We start from the raw sequence: 25,834 nt of genomic DNA, 5'->3' as shown, positions 1-25,834 counted from the left end.
TCTTCTAAAACTGTGCAAAGTAATTCACTCATTTGTTATGAAGATCAATTCACAAACAGTTCTGTGTGTTTGAAATATTTAATGACAACAAGCTCAATCATGAGAATGTATTTCCATTAGTTGTTCACCTACAAAGTCACGGTCCTCTAGAATATAAAGTAGCCTATGTCTAATTAGAAAGCTGTTGAGATCGATACTCTAATGAAATGTAAATTAAACACCATTCTATAATTAATTCAGGGATGTGCCAAATATATGGGCTGACAAGTAGCTGAGCATATTTAACAAATAAACATTTACACTTTGTGTTTGTAGTTCGACATTTATCCTGATTAGGTCAAAGTGGATCCAAAAAAACACAGGAAATTGCCCTATTCACACTTATACCCCTTATACACCAGAAAGAACTGGTTGCTGGTTTAGAGCTACTGCTGGTGCTGGTTCAAAGTTGGTTCCACTGGTGAACCTTCTAAGAACCCGTTTGCCTTTCCATCGGTTAGAGAGCCTTCACAGTATACGTCACTGTATACGTGTCACGTTACAATGCAACGTTAGCGCATCAGCGGCAAACACAAACACGACATCAACAATGAATCCAACGTGTACGTGCGACTCCATGTAATTTGTAAAAACAGAGGTTGTAATCGAGAAAGTACATACCATTATTTTATCATTAACACAGAAAAAGGTTAGCCTTAGCATGTAGCTACTTACTATCGTGTGCTGATAACTGATCATATTGCGGTAAAGTAAATGTGTATTAAACTTTAGTATACTTAAGATACATTATCTAACATTAGCCCCGCCCACACTCCCGCCCACAGCCCGTGACGCAAGCGGTTCTTAAGTCTAGACCAGCAACGTTTTGGTGCTACTTAAGAACCACTTTTCCTGGTTCAGACCCGGTGCTTTGGCTGTCGAAAAAGAAAGAACCGGTTCTAAATTAGGCTCTGAACCAGCACTCAAACTGCCTCAGTGGAAAAGGGGCATTTTAGGGGCACTTTTATACAGTAAGCTTGTGGAAATGAGAAACCTCATACAGTCTGCAACCAGAACTCAGGATCGAACCCTGAACACTGGAGCTGTAATACAACATTCTTGTTTTATAATCTATCTAATATTCTTTATTGCACCAAGACCCTTTAAATTGAACCCTTAAATCCAGAACGATATGGAGGAAGTTTGCGAGTCATATAAATCTAAAACGTCTTGGTGTAGGACGGAATCATTTACTTCATGGAATGATCTTTGGCTAATTCAGCTAACTTCAGATCAATTTCATTTTAGAGCACTTTTTAAATACTAGACATGGACTTTACAGAAATGTCGAAGTAGATTTAGATCCATAATGAGCAATCCGGTGGTGAAAGTGGGAAGGAAACACGTATCTCTGAGATATGACATGACTTTAGGAACGAATCATGACAGACTCATTATGGAGCCTTCAAGAACTTCTCAAGGTGATACCATTTCCGTCTGCCTTTGCCATGTTCATCGGATGTCTTTGTCTTGTCACACTCCACAGAGGTGATTAATGCTTCAGATAAATGTAGATACTTAGGGCTTTAAGAATTTGTAGTTAATCATAACCCATATTTCTGTTTTTATCCAGCCTACTAGAGACTACTGTATATTTGTTCCCAAAACCCAAAAATCCAATTTTATTTTCAAAAAATGTTCAGTTTTTATCTTCAAGGTAAAAAGGTTTCTATCTTTAAAGTAACTGATGATCTCAAAGTTTGTTTATTTATCTGAAATGTCCCAAGTGCTTGTTCATAAGCATCTGAGTATGGAATTTGCTCCTGTATCTATGTTTAGCAATGAATGTGTTGGTCTGGTCCCACTCCACAGTGGTAGTTAATATGAGCTCATAAAAAATATTTTAGTTTTCTACACATATTTCCGTTTTTACCCAGCCTAAAAAGATTTTTTTTTTCACACAAATGTCTGTTTTCATAGCAAATGGCGATATCAAACCAATTTCTGCTCACTGTGAAGCCCCAAGTGCTCGTTCAAAAACATGTACAATTTGAAGGTGTTATCTTTAAACACTAAAATTCTGTGTAAGGTTATCAACAAAAGGTGAAACACACATCTCATACTGAAAACTAACCGAGTCCTGACTCATTTTATATCAGACTTGCAGCCAGAATATAATTCATTTGTTTATACTGGTTGAAAAATCGTCTTAGAAATCGATTTCCATTCTGCTGGCTGAATGAAATGCCAGTGTAGTGGTAAAAAGGTTTAGCTCAGCTCTGAATATGGTGAACAGGAGTCCTGGGATGAATTAAAGCCACAATATAACTACACTCTTGGTTTGTTTTCAGCTTCATGGTGCAGTGAAAGCTTAACTGTTATGAATCTCTAATAGGGGCTTAAATGTTGTGAGTTTAAGTCCGAAAAATGTAATAAAAATAACGATTAGGTCAATTATTTGAGAAATTAATGAATACAGTGGTTGGTAGGTCTAATTAAAGTTATCAGATTCTATACACAGTGATCTTCGGGTGTCTAGCGCTCTGATGATATGGTGCATTATTTAGCTCCATGCTGGCTGGAGGCCTCGCCACTCTTCCTGGATCTCTGCACAAAAGGGGCAACACATGTCATCCTAATTCACTTTTCCTCCCCGCATGCAAAAACAATGGCCTGGCAACTACCCCCTGAGGATGGATAATGTGTCCATTCAGCCAGTTAAAATAATCTTTTTGTTAAACCCTCTTGGGTTTGCGCGAGTGTCCAGGTCGTTAAAATCGAGAGATTGAGCACATGGTGTGAGATGACCACATGCCAAACATATGCTGCTAACTACTGGAGGAATTTATGAGACAAAACATAAAACAAACAAGACAAAACACAAGCTTCGGAAAACGCTCGTACGGAAAACGTTTGCTTTTTGTTTTGAGGTATTCACATCTGTTCTTCAATAATAAGTTCACAAAACATGAGAAAATCTCACTTTGGCTCACATTATGTACATTTAGTGAAATGTTCATATTGAAACTGCACATATTTCCCAACCTGAGGATTCAGACCTGAGGCAGCTCTAAACAAAACAAGGTCATGTTTCAGTTATGTGAAATTATGGGATTTTATTAGTGAACTAGGCTTAAATTGAGCTTTACTGCTTCCATTAAACCCTATCAGGAGAGGAATGAAAAAGGAACTGAGATGTTATGTTTATAAAATTTATTATATTCATCCAAGAATGGTAAAAACATGGAAAATAGCCCATATGATGTGTAGAAATTAAAATTGAATGACCGATATTTCTCAATTCATTTGGTAGTCATGGTACATTGTAAAAAAAAAAAAAAAAAAATCTATGTATAAAAAAAAATAAACAAATTAAAACAATTGTATCTTTATATTTTTATATTTTAGATTTGAAGTTTAGAAGAAATTTGTTTAGAATTTTAAAGTAAACTAAAATTAGTTTAGAATTCTTTCTTTCTTTCTTTCTTTCTTTCTTTCTTTCTTTCTTTCTTTCTTTCTTTCTTTCTTTCTTTCTTTCTTTCTTTCTTTCTTTCACTGGCAATAGTAAACACATCTTCCATATGCTCCTGCAGTTTTATCTCCTGATTTGGGGCTTAAATACTGCTTGTAATGCTGATGGTCTAGACATGACTGAAAATCCCTTGTCTCACTCTGTTACCAAAGAAAAAAATCTGGCAACCTTGTACAATCCTTATAGTTTGATAATATACCCAGAAATCCCTTCTGTAACCTGATTGTTTCCTCCAGCAAATACCCAATCCTAATCTGAACAGTTAATGTATTTATTATGGCTGATTACGTCACACAGCAACATCTTCACATATGGGGTTGAAAGAGAATATTTTTCCTTTCTTCTTCCTTTAAATTCCAGCAGAATTAACGCTGAATCTTAGAGCTTTAACCGGATGTAAAACAATTTGCTGAAGTATTACTGGATCTTTAGATGGATTTGAGATAATGTGTTAAGAGAACAGCTTGGAAATAGCAGTCTGTGCTTGAGAGAATTGTAAACACTATAAAGCTATACACTCATTTTTAATCTTTCTGCTTAAATTGGTGAGTTTTGATATCCTAGAACCTTGAATAATGTTGACTCTTCTGTATATAAATGGAATAAATGATACAAGCATTAAACTTTGTGATCATTTTCTTTCATGTTGTCTTGTATAGACGGATGGAAAACATAACTGCTTTAAAGAAAAAAGACATTTTTTTCAACTGTAGTTGTCATGATGGCTTGGACAATTCCTTGCCAGAACACCAGGGGGCGTTTGTTCATGTCCATGTGCTTTTGCTTGTTTTATGTTTTTACATGTGTTTGCCCCACCAGATCCTTACCTTTTTCCTGCCTCCTTATGTTTCACTAATTACCTCCTCTATTTATACCTGTTGTCTTGTGTGTTTTTTGCCGGGTCCTCGTTGTTGTGAGTCTTTGTCACCCGGTGTTTTCCAATTTATGTTTTTGGTTTTCAGTTTTCTTGTATCTCGTTTTGTATTTTGGTTGCTCGGTTTTCCCTCTAGTGTCTGTTAATATTGTTCTTTTATAAATAAAACCTCTGACTGTGTTCTATCCTGGCATTTGCATCTGGATTTTGTTTCCACGTTGGCACCTGCTCTTAACAGTACAGTAGTAATAAAAATGTTCATTTCACTGTTTTTTTTTTGCCTCTATTTTGTGACCCGAAAGCTAGACAAACCTTTTACTTTCACCTTTGCTGCTAGGTCCAGCTGTCCACCTCTGTCTGATTCACCTCTGTTACACTTCCACAAAATGGCAATCATGTTTAAAATAAATAACACTTTTTATCAGACATTTTTTTTCCAGACAGAAGTCATTATCACATTCTTGTTTAGATCGCTCTCTGTTACGACAACTCTACTTTAAATTGGATGTCAGGTGCAGTGTTGCGCGAAGTCTGACAGGACAGCTTAATGAATCTGCTAGGTTTCAGCTAGATGTCACAGGAAGATGTGACCACACAACATAGTCTGCTTAAACATGCTGTTGAATTTCTTCGCTCCACTGGATTTTCCATTTCAAGGAAAATTGGTGACTTTGATGATAACAACCTTCTAAGCATATTGGATTTGCAGTTCAAATTGACTATTAAAATCGGGGAAAAATTCTGCCAAAAGTCTTTGCTTAAAGTCTTTATCTTGCTATTTAACACATTTTTTTCTCCGGAATACTTACACAAAATATATTCTCTACATATTCTTTGCGTGTGTAAGATTATAGCCACATTTTTGAACTTCTAGTGCTTTTATTATTTTCTTAGTGATGATTCCAAGCCCAGTCTGGATGAGGTTTCCCTTCAGAAACATTGAGGAACCAGAGTGTCAGAAGTAAACATGCCACAAGAATTCTTGATCCTGATTGGTCAGAAGTTGATGTTGATCCATTATTTCTACAGTAACAGCTCACACACAGGGATGGTGTATGAGGTAAAACATGAGGTGGAACATCTTCAGAAATGAGATGTTGGCACTTTGTTGTTTATTGGTAGAATCCATCCATCCATTCATCCATCCATCCATCCATCCATCCATCCATCCATCCATACTTCCATCCATCTATCCAACTTTCTATCTACCAATTTATCCATCCAACGATCCATCAATCGATTCATCCATACAACCACCCACATACTCACACACCCTTTTACACCCATACATTTAACCATCTACCCATCTGCCCATCCAACTATCTAACAACTCACATATCCATCCTTCCATCCATCCATCCATCCATCCATCCATCCATCCATCCATCCATTCATCCATCCATCCATCCATCCATCCATCCATACACATATCCACACACCCATATTTCCATCCATCCAACTACACAAATATTCACATACCGATCCATCCAACAATCCATCCATCCATCCATCCATCCATCCATCCATCCATCCATCCATCCATCCATCCATCCATCCATCCATCCATCCATATCCTAAAAAAGGGCTGATGACTAAAATACTTTGGGATGTGTGCTTGAAGTAAATTTTCATGCCCTAGATATTAATTACACATTTAAATCCATTTGTGTGATACAAGGATGCTACCATACTGTACAAGACTTTTGTTACAGAAATGCTCAGTGCTCAGTAAAGCTGTTCGTTTCTTTACATCTGGTACCACAGTTAGAGGTGCTGTTACACAATATTAAACATCGTCTGTCCAATCAAAATCGAGAAATCAATAGTAGGGTCATATTAATAGGAATTAATCCCCCTTTTATTGAACTTTTTCTGAATGAGTATATTTATATATATTTGAGACTCTGGATATGTGTATTTTAAGATTTGTTTCACGTACCATTCACTTGCAAGGTGTGTGTCTGGAAAAGCTGCTCATATCCCTCAGCATGGCAGGTGTAGTTCCCCATGTGAGTGGTGGTCACCTTGGTGATGTACAGACTTCCATCATCACCAAAATCCTGGGAAATAAACAGATGGGTCTAATTGACATTCACAAACTGTGATGTTTAACGATTAAAAAAAAAACTGTGCATGCTAGCAGGGCAGACTGTCACAACACTTGAATCACAATAACCCAAATTAAATAAATTAGTTTAATAAAAAAAAAAAAAAAAAAAAAAAAAAGCCATAGGCACTGAATAAATCAAGAAATAAAAGATTATGAGCTGATACTGAAAAAAGTTGAATATCATGTCGTGCAAGTTTGTACAAATACTGTGCAAGAGAGTGAGAGAGAGATAGAGAGAGAGAGAGAGAGAGAGAGAGAGAGAGAGAGAGAGAGAGAGAGAGAGAGAGAGAGAGAGAGCCATGTAGTCATGTAAAATAAAGTGAATCAATAGAAATGGATTGCATTCGAATCATAGCCACTTTAGAGATCTTTCCTTTAGGCTCAACACAGCCTGATAGAGAGGAAGAGTTCATTGTCGATAAAAAAATGACGGCTGTCATCATCTGAGCATGATTTTTTTTTACAAAATGGCTTGTTGCTGTGCAATCCGTTTCTTTTGTGATGAACAAAAAAATGCTTGACAGTGAAGCAGCAACAAAAGTACAAAAGAGCACGCCATCATGAACCCAGCACATAAGCTTCCAGTACAAATTAAATGGACCACAAATAAATTCCTCAAATGCTCCAGGATTGATAAGAGACATATTTTGTAAATCTGTGATTTGAATGAAATGACACCTCAGCACTGGTGAAATCTTGATTCAAATTAGTGAATCGATTCATTTTTTATAGCTGACATTCTGACAGCATGTGTCTCACAGGTCTATATTAATATCTCAATAAGTGAAGATATTTTAGATAAAGGAAATTTATGTAATACTCCTCATTCTAATATTATTCTATTATTATATGATATAAGACAAAGAAGCTGATTTCTAGATATTTGAACTCGTTTCAAGTTTTTTCTGTTTTCAAAAATGTTATTCGATTTGCAGATAATTCTGCTATATTTCTATTTTGTAGACATAAAGTATAAATTAAGCAAATATGAGCAAATATGCTAAATCTGCCAATAGAATAGGGCAATTTCAATGGCTTAATAGTTTTTTCTTTGTCACAAATAATGTTATAAAAGCAAATCCTATATTTTACCACATATATTATATATAATTTATTATAATTATGAATATCTGCATACATATACTGTGTAAAGCAGTGTAGCTACTTGTGTAGCTATTGTGTAAGTGAATCAGTAAGACTACAGGATGTCTGAAAACTCAGAAACCAATGAGAATAGAATTAAATTGATTTATTATTTTATTTATTATGTTCATTCTTTATACTCTACACATTTTACACTCTACACATTTTGTTCAATATCAAAGTTCAGACCTTTCCGATCTATATCCTGATGATATATTTGCCCAGCATTCAGAATTCTCATTGGTTTCTGACCTGCTGTATAAATGAATAAAAATATTACGACAAATTCTAGAAATAACTTTGCTGTTGTGCTGTTAGTGGAAAATAATCACCTTTTAGGTGGCATTACATGATAATGGAAACATGACCGTGATGATAAACAGTATGCGAGAAACGAATGAGAGAAAAATGCTACCAAAAGCCCGGAAGCTAATTAATTTTTCATGTGCAACAACCTGAATACAAGAAAACATGCTGATTTTTCCATTCTCACCCATATATTTTTCCACGTCGTTGTGGCTAATTGATCAGTTAAAATATATCTATAACAACTTGCATCCCAGAATAATCAAGCAGTCAAAAAATGTGCAAAACATAAACCACTATCCTGTAACATGGATCCAAGTGCAAAGGAGCAACACATTATTATGGAAATTGAAAACTAATCACTGGAAGAAGAACAAGGGGAACCAGTCAGACTAGGTTAATATTAACATGATGCTACGATATGGAAAGTGTGTCGTTTAAATTTTTTGAGCACATTGCTTACATAAAAATATTCTTTCTGACCCCTGTGGCTTCCCAAAAAGAATGTGGGATATAAAAAGGGTCAAAGTCTGGTGAAATTGCTCTTCATAAATAAATAAATAATGATAAAATCTAATAATATTCATTAATAGAGTGTTAAGAATAAAATAATTAAAAATAGGAGTTTATTTTTAAGTTACATTCTGCAACGATCTCAAGGTTCCAAAAGATTTAACATCTTTAACATCCACTAAAACATTTTTTCAAGAACCTTGTAAAATTTGCTTTATGATATGGATCAGTGTTTTTATACTTCTGTTTTTTTATTTTTTTATTTTCAATTTTTTTTGGGGGTAAATTGTAAAATAAACTCACAAACATTTATTCAAAACCTTGTTAAATTTTATATACACCTGTATGTATGAAATATTTTGCTCTTTTTATGTTTCCTGTGCTCTTTTCTCAGTGCACTATACAAATTGATGGTGTACTTATTTCACCACCCTAAATGTCAAAAAAGGTGAAAAGACACTGTCTGGTTTCCTCTATTTCCTTCCCAGAGCTGTACTGGAGGGCGTTTAAAATAATAGAAGCAGTGAATATAACCAGAGAAAAGTTAAACTGACTGTATATTAATAGGCAATAATCTCTCTGAAGACCCAACTGTGCCCTCGGCTGCCCTTTCTCTACTCTCTTCTCTCTTAAACAGTGCTGAAAAAAGCAATACGCTGCTCAGATAAAACTCTATTAACTCCCATATAGCACAAGCCTATAGGAGAAAATAAAACCACTGACACAGGCATCTACTCTGACCCACAATCACCCAGACCCCAGTTAAATCCCAAAATCTTAATGCAATGTCAGATCAGCTTCAGGGCTTTGAGATTGTGGTGGATTGAAGGCATGCAGACCTCGAGACGGGGTGAGGAAACCTACCTGTGGAGGGATCTGGAGGGAAGAAAAGCAGTAGAGAAAAGAGATTAGAGATTAGATTCACTTCAGTGTTATAGAACTCAGAGTACACTGAGAGTATAGTGCTGACTAGTGAGTATAGTTATGACTCACTATGTTGGAGTTTCAAATAAACTAGCAACTCAAATGTTAAAAAAAAATCTTTATTTTATCTTTAATACCAAGTCCTGATTCTGATTGGTGTTTATAGTTCTATTACTAATATATTTTTACACCTACAGTAACAACTCTGCCACAGGGATGTGTAAAGCAGCTGCTAATAAATTCCAATAAATTCATATTTCAATATGTATTCCGTCACATCAGATGTGAAAATGTACACTTTTTTGATCTCTTGATAATTTCATAAGCTCTAAAATAAGAAAAAGTGAGGATGGTGAGAGAATAAAGTTGATGTTGTTATAATGTAGACAAGAATAAACTTGTTTTGTAGGTGTTCTTCAATAATAAACGTAATTTGAAACGAATGAGAAAGAATTAGCAATAATTAGTAAGAATTATGCAATTAATTAGTATGTGTTGTTCTAGTTTGTACAATGTTTTGTGACCTTATACCTTTGCACAATGTTTTGCACAACGTTCAGTTGTTCACTGGTCAACACTATCTTGTTTTGTCCTGTAGTGTTTTGTTTTGTCTGGCTGCACTGTCTTTCATCTATCACTATCTGCAATAGGTTGTACAAGTTATGTGGCTAGGACAACGTAGCTCATGTAGTTCTATGTAGTTCTTGGATCACTTGTAATAACCTTTTAATAACACTATTAAAAACACTGGTAATAACCTGGTAATAACCTTCTAATAACTAGCAATAACATGATAAAAGCATTGCTAATAAAATAATAATAATCTGGTAATAACACTGGTAATACCCCGGTTAAAACCCCGATAATAATCTGGTAATAACAAAGGGAATAACCTGATCATAACCATGGTAATAACCTGGCAATAACCCTGGTAATTACCTGGTAATAACCTAATAATAACACTGGTAATAACCTGATAATAACCCTGGTAATTACCTGGTAAAAACCTAATAATAACACTGGTAATAACCTGTTAATAAAACTGGTAATAAGCTGGTAATAACCTTCTAATAACTAGCAATAACATGACAAAAGCATTGCTAATAAAATAATAATAACCTGGTAATAGCCTGGTAGTAACCTGCTAATAACCCTGGAAATAACCTGGTAATAATCTGGTAATAACACTTTTAATAATCCGGTTAAAAACCCTGATAATAACCTGGTAATAACACTGGCAATAAACTGATTATAACCCTGGTAATAACCTAAGAATAACACTGGTAATAACCTGATAATAACCCTGGTAATAACATGTTAATAACAATGGTAATAGCCTGGTAATAACACTGGTATGAACACTTGTAAAAGAATCTGCTGGCAATAACCTGGTATTAATGCTGATAATAGCACTGTTAATAACATTGATAATCACGAGTAACTGAACAAATCCAGATTTTTCAACTCCTGACTACTAATATTGTCTTTTCATTGGCTGAACCTGACCCTGTATACCTGCTTATAAACTGGAGAATTTAAATGATTATGAAATGTAACATTGCCAGAATTCACCTTACATCTTTACGAATCCTTTCGATACAAACTGCCTAAAGATGAATCGGCGTCACCAAAGCTGAGACTTTAAGACTCGCTTTTCATCATTTATACTGTTGGGTATCCAGCTCTTGTGTTAAAGTTGTCCAGCAGAGCAGGAAGCAACAGAAGAGCTTCACGAGTTCACACTTTTCCCTTGACAGTTGCAGCTGCACCCAGTGATGCAACACACGGCAAGATTTCATTCTCAAATTTAATGTGTCTAAGCGGCTTTAGCTTCAAATCCTGTTCAGGTTTATTTGGGAATGCACTCATTTATTGAACGGTTGAAGTTGCTGGAAGCTTGCAAATGCTTTCGTGCCTTTCTTCATAGAGGACTGGATAAATAATCAAAGGCAGAAATACGGGAATCAGTACAGGAATTGAAGGACGACTATGTCAAAGTAACTGTAATTTAACAGGTTGAGCCAGATTATATGGCTTTTCTCTAGCTGCATGGATTTCACGATGCTCTGATATTAAAGGGAAGGGTTGTAATTTTTACAAACCCAGTTGTTGCCTGTATGGAAAAAAGAAATATCTACTGTATATTATTACAGTTCAAGACAGGACTAATTTCTCGAATATCTGAGCCGGATGTACAGAATTCTATGATATTTCATATTTCAGATCTAGAAATCTACAGATACATACAAAACAGTTTAATATGAATAGACATAGATTAATGCATCAATTCCTTTGCCACACCCTAAGAAAAAGTTCCTATTTGTTCCCACTGGGTCCAAACATTCATACATTCATTTTCTACCGCTTATCCGAACTTCTCGGGTCACAGGGAGCTTGTGCCTATCTCAGGCGTCATCGGGCATCAGGCAGGATACACCCTGGATGGAGTGCCAACCCGTCGCAGGGCACATACACACACACACACTCTCATTCACTCACACAATCACACACTCCAGACAATTTAGAGATGCCAATCAAACTACCATGTCTTTGGACCGGGGGAGGAAACCGGAGAAACCCCCAAGGCACGGGGAGAACATGCAAACTCCACACACACAAGGCGGAGGCGGGAATCGAAAACCCAACCCTAACCACTAAGCCACCGTGTTCCCTGGGTCCAAACAGAGATGAATAAATCTGAAGAAATCCTTATTGGATTTCTCAAACAAAGTGTTATAGAAGCAGAATCCTTAAAAGTTCGGATCAGTGACCTTTTTTTTTTTTTTTTTTTAACTTACTTTATAGAAAAGCCCCAAACAAAAAAAACAAAAACAAATAAAAAATAAAAATAAAAAATTCAAGGTAAGATTTTATTGCAAAGATAGGCCTTGGCCTTAGGCTAAATAAATAAATAAATAAATAAATAAATAAATAAATAAATAAAGAATTTGTAAGAATGTCTGAAAAATGAGCTTGCGTTTTTGTTACACGGCCTGACCTTCAGGTTTGCTATAAAGCTTGCTTAACATATAGAGCTGGAAAAAGCTGCAAACTTTCCGTGTAAAGATTCTCCTCAAAGACTAACAAGATTGATCGCAGAACAGGTCAGGAATGATTGTGTAGTTTTGCACCCAGAAGTCTGAGCGTGAGGATTTTGTGGATTGTTTAAAGTCGGAGGTAGAAGAAAAGCACGCCGCAGTGATGTGTGTACAGAATAAGTGTGTGTGTGTGTGTGTGTTCTTTAAGTGAAACATGATGTTCAGAACAACAAACCAACTGGGTCAAAGAAAGATCTCTTTAAAGTGATGGATTTAAGCTTTTCTATTTTGGAGTGGATGTGAAGAGAAACAGATGAGGGTTTAATCACAATTTAAAGGTGCAGTCTGTAATAATCCTTATAATCCTTTATACTGCTGTTCTATAATACAAGAGATAACAAGAAATAACTTATCTGAATGTTCCTTCATGTTAAATGTAACTAGAAATGGATAAATATTAGAATGTGTTGATTATTTCCACTTCTCACACACATCAAAGTATTATAATCTTATCGTCGTTTACAGTTAAGTCATATAACCGTTTGTGCCTCTATACGCCACGGTTACCCATAAACCCCTTCTTCTTCTGTCATGATGCGCATATGCAATCGCGCTTCATGGTGTTTTAATTGTTAAAAGTTGAGCGTGAAAGTTCTGATAATCATCTCAGCCTGCAGGAGCTTCTCACACACTCATCAGCATTTAATGTTGCTTTTGCTACATAAGCATCTATGGAGTGTTTGTTCTGATTGTAGTGTTGACTCATTTACAGACCAGATGCTTAGCTGATCCAGGAACACACACACACACACACACACACACACACACACACACACACACACACACACACACACACACACACACACACACACACACAAACAGCACATATCAGGCAGAAATGCAAAGAAACAGCACATAACAACACTCTTTGAAATGGATTTGAGGACAGATGTGCCTTTTAGTCCTCACTGCAGTTCCTTATAGCTCCTAGCGAGCGTTACTTATTTACTTTCCTTATCCTTTTTTTTTTTCCCTCCAAGCACCCTCCTCAGTTCTCGTGATTGCTTTGGCAGTCTAACTCACACAGAGTGAAAGGCTGCCTGAGCTTAAAGCTACTCTAGTCTCCTTAAGCACTTCCTGTTTGGCTCATAATAAAGAGCTACTTTTGAGTCAGAGCCATGATGAGTGATGTAGCTCCTACGGCTATCCTAGTTAGAAGTGTGAGAACGATAAAGTAGGAAACGTAGCACAAAACTAGCAGCGTAATATTGTGGAAATGACACAACGGGTTGTAGAGTTTAAAAAAAAATTCTCCATATTAAAATCTAGGTTGTGATTCATTTCTCAACAGGATTTTTTTGCATACTTTGCACTTGTAATATATTACATACATCCCACCTGATAAAAAGGTAAAAAAAAAAATATTTTATAACACACGATTAGACTTAATTACAAAGAATATGTGTAACGTCTCTGTTTCTCCGACAAAAAAAAAAAAATCATTCTAGTCTAATCATTTTACAGCCTAAAGGCTTTTCACATTTCAAAATTTTCCGTATTACTATACGATCATGTGCATCAAAAGGATAAAAGAAATACTGAGCATAATTTATGAACCTGGAAAGTGTAACTATAATAAAAAAACAAACTTTAACTCTGATGCGCTCAAATTATTTATTAAATATCGATTTATTTAAATTGTGTAGTGGTAGAAGTGGATCTAGTCAAGGAAGTCTCTTTAAATGCCAAAATTCAAGAAGTCTGCCGATTCGGAACAAGATTTAATTTTGACGTTCTCTTTTGTTTCTGAAGCCGGTTTAATAAAGGTTTCTGATTTAAATGTCATGAATTGATCAAGTAGCTAGAAAGTTACATCGCAAAGGAAAAAAAATAAATTAAAGAATAAGCCAAAGAGGTTTAGTTTGTAATCAGATTATGGCTTTTCAAATGTCTATGATGATGTTCCTGCAAGTATGTGGACACCTAATCATGACACTGTCACTGGAACTAAGAGGACCAAACCTGTTCCAGCATGACAATGCCACTGTGCACAAAGCAAGCTTCATAAAGACATGGTTCATCATCATTGTTGAAGAAGACCTCGAATGTCCTGCACAAACCCCTGACCTCAACCCCAATGAACACCTTAAGGTTGAACTAAAATAATGAGCCACTAGTACTTCTCACTTGATCATAGTGGACCTTTCAAAAATCAGGGAAATTTCATTCATTCATTCATTCATTCATTCATTCATTTTCTACTGCTTATCCAAAGTTGGGTCATGGGGAGCCTGTGCCTATCTCGGGCGTCATTGGGCATCAAGGCAGGATACACCCTGGACGGAGTGCCAACCCATCGCAGGGCACACACACACACACACACACATTCACTCACACACTGCGGACAATTTTCCAGAGATGCCAATCAACCTACCATGCATGTCTTTGGACCGGAGGAGGAAACCGGAGTACCCGGAGGAAACCCCCAAGGCACGGGGAGAACATGCAAACTCCACACATACAAGGTGGAGGCGGGAATCGAACCCCCAACCCTGGAGGTGTGAGGCGAACGTGCTAACCACTAAGCCACCGTGCCCCCTCAGGCAAATTTGCATTTCCCAAAAGCTACATTTGAAAATCTAGTGGAAATCCTCCTCAGAAGAACGGAGGCTGTTATAACAGAAATGTTGGAGCAACAAAAAATTAATAAACATACTTTTGGCCATATCGTGTACCATGATCAAAACAGAGAAGATCCCTTACACACTCTGTACAGATGACAACAGAGCAGGACCTGAGATGGTTCCTCCACAGATAATACCATGACCAGAGACGGCGATGAGGCATGTGTTTAAACCCAGCGAGCCACTTTTACCTCAAATGATGATAATATAAATTTTATATTAAACTTCAAATAATATAATCTTTAGTTCAACAATTACTTAAAGCATGATAGATATAACTGAGGTTCTGTATTTGATCAGTTTGGCATCAGAATGTGGGATTGCAGCTCAGAGACCCGAGACGTGACTCCGGCTCGTATAAAATGACTAGCGAACATCTCTGACTCACGGTACGGCTGCATCCCACTGGCATTATGTGCATTTTGGCTGCTGTTTGAACATGTGTTGAGCCTAAGGCGCTAAGAAATGCTGATTTACTGCATAGCTTCTCTGCTGTTTTTGCCTTAAAGCTCTGACCTTTAGTTTGTTTGGAATATTGCAATACATATAGTCATTTGTTACAGTTTGTTACAATAAAAAACCGCAGCAGTGTTGAATGCTTGATTCTGATTGGTCAGTAGGTGGTGATTCATTTTCTATAACAAAAGGTTATTTTAGCTGTAAAGCAAATCACATTTTGGTTTTATATGAAACAACACTGATACACTGGAAATCGACCTAAGGGATGTTTTCAATCACTATATACAAATGAATGATTTTATCTTTGCAAGTCTCAAGACACATGTATTTCAATCATGTATAATCTCTTTATTGGTTCCTCTTGAAGTTTCTTCCTCTGGTATCACAGATCTAAACCTTCTGTAGATTGGGATAGATTGTAGAATTGATGTAGAACGCCTTTTAATTGAATGAAATATTTCAAAGTACATTAGCTTTCCATTCTGATGTATGGAACATTTTCAATCATTCATTCATTCATTTTCTACCGCTTATCCGAACTACTCGGGTCACGTGGAGCCTGTGCCTATCTCAGACGTCATCGGGCATCGAGACAGGATACACCCTGGACGGAGTGCCAACCCATCACAGGGCACACACACACTCTCACTCACTCACACACTCACACACTACAACAATTTTCCAGAGATGCCAATCAACCTACCATGCATGTCTTTGGACCGGGGGAGGAAACCGGAGTACCCGGAGGAAACCCCCGAGGCACGGGGAGAACATGCAAACTACACACACACAAGGTGGAGGTGGGAATCGAACCCCCAACCCTGGAGGTGTGAGGCAAACGTGCTAACCACTAAGCCGCCGTGCCCCCCATTTTTGATAAGTGTAAACAAATTAGTTTTTAGTCACAGGTCTGCTATAACATGAGTCAGGACTAGCTTTAGCTGTTAGCTTTCAGTTTCAGACTTTGGGACTCTGCTGATAACCTTATGCAAGATTTTAGTGGTTGAAGATAACACGATTAAATTTCAGATGTTTATGAACAAGCACTTGGAGCATCTCAGAGAGCAGAAATGGGTTCGATATCACCGTTTACTTTAGAGAAACATTTGTGGGAACAAAAAAATAAAAACATGTTTGTTTCTTTGGAACTTTTCTATGAATATATTGCCTCTAGGAAGCTCGAGAAAAATAGAAATACTTATCCAGTACAAATTATTAAAGCCCTGACTGTCTACTTTCATATGAGCTTTATATTAACCCTCACTGTGGAGTTTAACATGACAAAGATATTCAATGATGAACATGGACACAACCAAACAGGAGCAAATTATCTATTTTTTCTTCTGAAAAAAAGACGAGTGTCAGCAGGTTTTCAGTGTATTTTCAGGACATACAGTACTAAGTGTTGCTGTTTTGCGTTATATATCTGAATAGAGATAATTAATAGATGTTTATATCTGCTACAATATGAGTGATGACAGGATCGAAGTTGTTTCGTGGTTTTACATTCCGTAACATTATGTAACTACAAACGGATTAAATGCACATGGTGTGTCGTTCTTTATAAATAAATCTTTGTAATCATTGGCGAACTGCTCTGCTATAAGAGGTACAACCACTTCAGGATACGCTGTTATAGGAAAATAGCTACACTTCATCACACCACCATGTACTTGATCATTTTCAGCACACCTGCTAAGTGTTTTATATCCAATATGCTCTGGGATAAAATTGAAAATAAATAAATAAATAAATAAAAAAGTGAGTGTGTGTGTGTGTGTGTTGGAATAGAACGTCACTCACACTGATATCCTCCAGCTGTAGCGTGTTGAGCGTGTGGTTATTGCGCCTCCAGATGATTGGCGGTCGCCTCTCGCCCGCGATGGCACACGTCAGCACGACGCTCTGACCCACAGTGATTGTGGTGACGATCAGCTTCTGCTCCTCGGCGAGCTTCAGCTCGTACACGTCTGAGAAAAGAGAGAAGCTCTGTTTGAGCCACAAATCCATACTCAAAGACAAACATTTAAACGTACACGCTAGACGGAATCGAAATGCCAAGCTATGAAGCTAATGTTGGTAAACTTTTTTAGAGTGTAGATTAATAAAGTGTACAGTGGAAAGAATGATCTCAAACAGAAGCTTTAAAATGGACAAAAATGATGTCGATGATCTAGAAACAGCAGTAGCCGCTGACTTAAAGAGTGAAATTCAATACGTTGTTAGCACAGACAAAAATTTGGTTTTATTCCACACAGAAATCGAACGCGAGAAGAATGACAAAACAGCTTGATTCGTTTTTGACCACTGAGGTGAACACTTTATTAAATTAGCTGAAGGTTAGCCTTACTTGTTAGTGACATTAGCCGAACCTCTAGCTCAAATCTAAACCCACAAACTTTGTCTGTTATATCTTTTACCTTTGAGATGAAAAGATTGTTCTGGATTTTTCTTTCAACTCGTTCTGTTGTTAAAAATGCAATTAGCTTGTAATTAGCCTGTGTTGTGTAGTCGTGAATTAGCTCTGTGTGTGTGTACATACAGCTACAGTCATTTAGTAATCAAGCAGAAGCTCAATTAGTTGCTGTTGAGTCTCCCAGGCAAGATGCAGCCCTTGTTTACGAATGAACTATTGTAGAAATGTGTCTTTATAATCAGAAATAATAAAACTGCAGTCAATTAGCAATCAGCACAGACCCCAGAAACAAACAAACACACACACACACACACACACACACACACACACACACACACACACACACACACACACACACACACACACATACCTCACATAGTGTGTGGAGATGAAGACAGTGATGCATCACACACACCTACGTGGGTCTTAACTCTGTGTGTGGTATAAACTTTAAACTTTAAACTCTCTCTCTCTCTCTCTCTCTCTCTCTCTCTCTCTAATATATTTTATCTATATATATATATCTCTTATCTCTGTATATTATATATGTATATATATAAATATATATGTAAAGTATCTATCTATATATATATATATATATCTTATATTATAATATAAACTATCTCTGATATCTATTATATATGTATCTTTATATGAATATAATATATCTATATACATATATCTATATCTATGAAAATTTATATATGTAATACTTATCTATATATAGAATAAAATATATTATATATAATATGTATATATATCTACTTTATATCTATAATATATATATATATTGTATATCTATATATGTATTATACTCGATTATATATATCTCTCTATATATATATATATCTATCATATATCTCTTGAATCTATATATGGTACTATATGTATCTATGTTATATCTATATCTCTATATCTCTATACTACTCTATATATATCTATATGTATATATCTGTATATATATCTATACTATTCTATATATGTATCCTATCTCTCTCTCTGGTATATATATGTATATCTATGTATATATATCTATATCTGTATCTCTGTATCTCTCTCTCTCTCTCTCTCTCTCTCTCTCTCTCTCTCTCTCTCTCTCTCTGTATTTCTGTATCTCTCTCTCTCTCTCTCTCTCTCTCTCTCTCTCTCTCTCTCTGTCTCTCTCTCTCTCTCTCTCTCTCTCTCTCTCTCTCTCTCTCTCACTCTCTGTATCTATTTCTCTCTTTGTATCTCTGAGTACTCTTTAGTGTAATGAGAGTAATGCTGGGCAGAAAGGTCTAACTGAATTAGTTCTGCTCCTGGAGGCGTGTAATGACCAGATGTGATGAGCAAGCCCAAGATTCCATTTAACAGCTACGGAAACAATTAAAAAAAGCCTGTACAAAAAAATAAAAAATAAAATAAAAAATACAGCAAAAATAATGGCAATAAGTGAGAGTGATTTCATTGGATTTCATACCGATAACATCATGAACATCTAAACTTCTAAAAAACCTATCCCTGAGCCTCAATATTAACCATTCATCTTAACGTCTTATAAATTCTCACTAATAAATTCTTTTACATGTGAAATTATGTGATCAAGTATTTATGGGGATTTGCAAATACGTGTAACACCGAGCTTAGAGAAGAGACGGCGCTATCTATATTAATAGCAACTATATTGCTCCTTTTGATCCATATTTAAAGCATATTTCTAGCGAAAACCCCAGACATTTAGATCAACAAGTGCACATGGTGTAGTGGTGTGATGTGGATTTCTTATAAAAGGGAGTATGTCTGTTTAATATCTTTAATATCTTATAAATGGACCTAAGGTGGAGTCACATTGTGTAATATTATGCTACACAAAGCAGAAAAAATAGACGTCCTTCACTAGACCAACTGCCACAGAGGCCACGTCTCCTTCACCGACTGCCACAGAGGCCACGCCTCCTTCACCAACTGCCACAGAGTCCACGCCTCCTTCACCAACTGCCACAGAGTCCATGCCTCCTTCACCAACTGCCACAGAGGCCACGCCTCCTTCACCGACAGCCACAGAGTCCACGCCTCCTTCACCAACAGCCACAGAGTCCACGCCTCCTTCACCAACAGCCACAGAGGTCATGCCTCCATTACCGACAGCCACAGAGGCCACGCCTCCTTCACCGACAGCCACAGAGGTCATGCCTCCATTACCGACAGCCACAGAGGCCACGCCTCCTTCACCGACAGCCACAAAGGCCACGCTTCCTTCATTGACAGCCACAGAGTCCACGCCTCCTTCACCGACTGCCACAGAGGCCACGCCTCCTTCACTGACATCCACAGAGGCCACGCTTCCTTCATTGACAGCCACAGAGGATATGCCTCCTTCACCAACTGCCACAGAGGCCACGCCTCCTTCACTGACAGCCACAGAGGCCACGCCTCCTTCACTGACAGCCACAGAGGCCACGCCTCCTTCATTGACAGCCACAGAGGTCATGCCTCCTTCACTAACTGCCACAGAGGCCACGCCTACTTCACTGACAGCCACAGAGTCCACGCCTCCTTCACTGACATCCACAGAAGCCACGCCTCCTTCACTGACAGCCACAGAAGCCACACCTTCTTCACTGACAGCCACAGAGTCCACGCCTCCTTTATTGACAGCCACAGAGTCCACGCCTCCTTCACCGACAGCCACAGAGGCAACGCCTTCTTCACAATGAATGACATACGTGGAGGCCATGCCTCCTTCACTGACAGCCAAATAGGTCACTCCTCCTTCACAATGAATAACAATCATTGAGTCCACACCTCCTTTACATTGAATGACACCCATAGAGGGCAGTTCTCCTTTTGGTAACTGCCACAAGGGCAACGCCTCCTTCGTTAAAATTGACAGTCCCAAAGACCACACCTTCTAACCTTGGACTGACAGTCACAGAGGCCACACCGCCTTCCCTTGCAACAACACCCACAAAAACCACACTTTCTACATTTGGACTGATACCCACAGAGACCAGGCTTTCCATACTTAGACTGACAGCCAAAGAAGCCACACCCCTTTCAATAGGTTTGATAACCACAGTGGCCACACCTCCTTCATAATGACCAACATCTAAAACAACAACACCTTCCTCACTTGTAATGACATCACGCACACCACATCTCTTTCGAAACGATTGACAACCGCAGAGGCTGCGACTCCTTCACCGGTTACTCGAAGGCACAGAGGCCACGCCCACTTGTTTTAATACATTTCTGAATAGTACACAAAGAATACGACGTCTTTTTTCTTACAAAATCCAACAAAATGGTTTTATCTGGCTCAAAATATTTCTATTCACTTCAGTAGTTACTTAGTTTTTATTATTTACTTGTTTTATTTTATGTACGATATATTTGAGCAGGTGTGTTTATATGTCCCTCGAAGCAAAACTGTATTGAACACCTTTATGACACCACTGTATAACTTTATGGCATGCAGCTTTTAAAAGTCAGGATGATAAAGTCAGGATGTATAAATGAATGGTGTCAGCATCCTCCTGAACCCCCTGTGTTTATATACCTGTGCTCTTTAATTACAATTCCTTATTCACAATCCTGACTGCGACGCGCCAGTCTGTTGTTGTCGGATGCTAACTAAATACCGCTAAAAGCACACATTCTATTTAAAAACCTATTGATGCAAATATGTGTAAAAAGTTTTGTAAAAACACTTTGTGTATTGTTTATATAATTCTATAACAATTACAGTCCAGGTTCAACTATAGCCAAAGCAGATACACAAAGAACATCAAGGAGATTTTTTTTTTCTTCGCCGTGAGTCAGACAGCGCAGTTAGCGCAATCTAGTCAAACCATTTCTTTATTTCCTGTACAGCGGCTTTTCACGTCACAAACATGAGAAATTAGTCCATTAGTCCATTTAGCCCGTATAAAGAAAAAAATGATAATTGAGCTCTGGTTTCCACGATCAAAGAAGACAAATCCGCTCTAGTGCATGAAGCTCGTGACAGGATGAATCATGAAACATGATAATATCATATATTTAATGATATTATTTCAATAATAATAAAAGTTACATAACACTTTGTTGTCTCCGTCTCATTAACCAGTACGTTTGTTAATTAGTCAATCCGACGGGTGCAATTAAATATGCACACAAAAATGTGTTGCGACTAAAGTAAATGCGGCAATTTCCACTTTCTCCATAGCACGCTTATAAAAATGCTAATTTAATAAATTAACTTGATGCTGAAGGCTTCCTTAAGGCTCAGGAGAATAATAGGTATAAATCAACACCCAATATGTAGGAATCAATGAACCATCAGTGTAAGAGTCAAGAGGACAGACAACTCAGTTTCTTCTGGTCTCTGAGTCACATGAGGTCAAGCTTGAAACTTAAATTTACTCCATAGCCTTAAGAAATAAAGTCACAATAACGTCCGACTATAAAGATCATAAATAGTAACATTAAAGTTCACTACCTAAAAAATAAAAAATATAAAAAAAAGGAATTTGTGTTAAAGGTTTTATACAACAAATGTCCTTATGAAAGGAGATTGAGGGCAGTTTATAAAAAGTCTTCACACAGTATAAAACATCTCAGTAAGAGAAATCTGTAAAAATCTATAAAATATTTCATTCAACTGAAAGACGTTCTGCCAAATTCTCCAATTCCAACCTGCATCTATAGAAGATCACACGTAGGTTTAGATCTGTATGCCAGAGGAAGAAACTTGAAGAGGAACCATTCATTCATTCATTCATTCATTTTCTACCACTTATCCGAACTACCTTGGGTCACGGGGAGCCTGTGCCTATCTCAGACATCATCGGGCATCGAGGCAGGATACACCCTGTACGGAGTGCCAACCCATCACAGGGCACACACACACTCTCATTCAATCACACACTCACACACTACGGACAATTTTCCAGAGATGCCAATCAACCTACCATGCATGTCTTTGGACAAGGGGAGGAAACCGGAGTACCCAGAGGAAACCCCCGAGGCACGGGGAGAACATGCAAACTCCACACACACAAGGCGGAGGCGGGAATCGAACCCCCAACCCTGGAGGTGTGAGGCGAACGTGCTAACCACTAAGCCATCGTGTCCCCCAAGAGGAACCAATGAAGAGAATATACGTGAGATATGAGTAAAATACATATGTGTAGAAAAGAACATTAATATTAAGTAAAGCATTACTTACTAAGACAAGTGCTAATTAAAGAGATTTTACATTTTAATGATTAATTACTCTCGTTGATTTAGCACTCGATCTCCTATAGAACCTTAATGCAAATGAACACAGCTGCTATTACTGTATATAAAGCTGTTTTCTTCATATCTTCCTCTCATTAAAGAGCACAAATCACAGCACTTGTGCTTATTTTCAGTTCCTGAGATTGACTCAATCCTAGTTCCTTCTCGTCTAGAATTTACGTTACGTCCATCATGTTTATTCAGGAGCTGTTTGAGGATCCGAACTTGATGTAGCGTTAAACACAACGCAGCTAAAAATCCTGCATAGATGTTGATGTCTCCTTTGAGTAAAAATCCTTACAACTACGTTGGTGCTCAAAATAACACCGTTCAGTTCGGCTGAGTATTTTGCTGTCTAAGTGGAAAGCTCTGCTAAAATCAGATCCAATTAAGAACCATTTAAAGCAGTTGTGTGTTTCCTGATCAGTAAATGAACCGCTAGTAATTTTTTATATAGATTAAATACAGAGGATCTACCAGTAATATCAATCCTTTACCTGGAATTCATTTAAAACTGCTCAGAAACGATACAAAGGATATCGTAATTTTACCTTTATTTTAAATTCTCAATACTCTCAACATTAAAAGTGTAGAAATGTAACGCTCTTTGGGGATGTTACAGATAAATAATCGTTTCTTTTTACGATTTTTATTGTTTCTATACTTCTCTAAAGCTGCTTTAAATGTTGTCAATAGTAAAAAGCGCTATACATACATTCATTCATTCATTCATTTTCTACCGCTTTATCTGAACTACTCGGGTCACGGGGAACCCGTGCCCATCTCAGGCGTCATCGGGCATCAAGGCAGGATACACCCTGGATAGAGTGCCAACCCATCACACACACTCTCATTCACTCACACACTCACACACTACGGACAATATTCCAGAAATGCCAATCAACCTACCACGCATGTCTTTGGACCGGGGGAGGAAACCGGAGTACCCGGAGGAAACCCCCAAGGCACGTGGAGAACATGCAAACTCCACACACACAAGGCGGAGGCGGGAAGCGTTATACAAATAAATGAAATTTGTTATTATTATTATTATTATTATTATTATTATTATTATTATTATTATTACTACTAGTTTTTTATTGTTTTTATTTTTTAATAATAATAATAATAATAATAATAATAATAATAATAATAATAATAATAATTATTATTATTATTATTATTATTATTATTATTATTATTATTATTATTATACCTTGTTATTATATTATAGTATATATTATATTACTGTACGTACACCTGGGGATTTGATAGCCAGGGGTTACAGTGTTGGAAAGTTTGGGTCCACAAAGCTACCATGTCTGGACACCCTGAATTGCTGAGTTGTATAAAGATTAAAGGTTTCTTGTCTACAACATTAGAAGGATTCGGCCATTTTTGTCCACACAGACTGCCCAGGTACTTGTTCAGTCTCTTGTCATTTCTAGACTGGATTACTGCAATGCACTGCTGGCAGGTCTACCTATGAACGCAATCCGTCCTCTGCAAATGATCCAAAATGCAGCTGCCCGGCTTGTTTTCAACCTGCCAAAGTTCTCGCATACCACCCCGCTGCTGCGATCCCTCCACTGGCTTCCGGTAGCTGCACGCATCCGGTTCAAAACACAGATGCTGGCCTACAAAGCCAAAAATGGACCAACTCCCTCTTACCTCAAAGCCCTCATCATTCCTCACCCTGCATCCCGTAACCTCCGATCTACCAGCACTGCTCGACTGGTTCCACCATCTCTCAGGGTAAGAGGCAAGTATACTACAAGACTCTTCTCTGTTCTGGCACCAAGGTGGTGGAATGAACTTCCCCTAGAGGTCCGGACAGCCGAGTCACTGGCTATTTTCAAGCGGCGGTTGAAGACCTACTTATTCAGGAAACACTTCAACTAGCACTTCTTTCCTTATCCTTTGCATTTAAAAAAAAAAAAAAAAAAAAACCTTTGACACTTTTTCATTGTAACTTTGAACAAATGTTTTAAACTCATGGTATCTTAAGTATGTAACCTAGTGAACCAGCATTAATGTATTCAGTGTTAGAGATTTAAGCACTTATGTACGTCGCTCTGGATAAGGGCGTCTGCCAAATGCTGTAAATGTAAATGTAAATGTATAAGATTAAATGGAAGTTTGGCTCTGGATAACGGTTATTGCCAAATGCATTACATGTTAAATACTAGCTTTCAGGTGCTTCTATTGGTTGAATCCAAGGGAAACTGACAAATACAGTTGTGGATACAGTTGGATTTAACACCAACTATGTTTAGCAGTAGGTCAGATATGAAGCTTTCAGGACATATAAAGCCCACAGTCATTAACATTGATCTGGATTACATAGCAGTTCTCAGGATTTGCTTGAGAACCGATGTGTTTGAGTCTGGTCAAGGTCTCGGAGGATTGTGTTACTAATTTGCAAAAAGAACCTACAATTTTGAGAAGAAGAGCCATTAGGAAATATATATATAAAAAAAATGGTGGGTTAGGTGAGATTTGTCAGAATTGCTTTGGGAGTGAGGGCCGGAGTCAAGATATCTGTTGTCATGTACAAGAACCGGTTTAGTCATGAGAACATGTCAAGGTCAAGTGTTCAGGTGGTTGAGGTCAAA

The 25,834-nt window shown here is 37.4% G+C and overlaps 1 protein-coding gene across 2 annotated transcripts in view; it reads right to left on the bottom strand.

Moving 5' to 3' along the window:
- The window catches only part of fstl5 (follistatin-like 5), a 152,086-nt gene that overhangs the window by 31,501 nt on the left and 94,751 nt on the right, over nucleotides 1-25,834 (bottom strand). For both annotated transcript variants that reach the window (XM_047802686.1, XM_047802687.1), the window contains exons 7-9: nucleotides 17,366-17,532; nucleotides 9,322-9,333; nucleotides 6,325-6,445 (exon numbers count right to left, since the gene is read on the bottom strand). In XM_047802686.1, the coding sequence (XP_047658642.1) occupies nucleotides 6,325-6,445; nucleotides 9,322-9,333; nucleotides 17,366-17,532 (300 nt within the window). The remainder of the gene's footprint in view (nucleotides 1-6,324; nucleotides 6,446-9,321; nucleotides 9,334-17,365; nucleotides 17,533-25,834) is intronic.

Source organism: Tachysurus fulvidraco, chromosome 17 (genome assembly GCF_022655615.1).
Source record: "Tachysurus fulvidraco isolate hzauxx_2018 chromosome 17, HZAU_PFXX_2.0, whole genome shotgun sequence".
In the NCBI taxonomy this organism is placed as follows: domain Eukaryota; kingdom Metazoa; phylum Chordata; class Actinopteri; order Siluriformes; family Bagridae; genus Tachysurus; species Tachysurus fulvidraco.
This window is presented reverse-complemented; position numbering and strand designations above follow the sequence as displayed.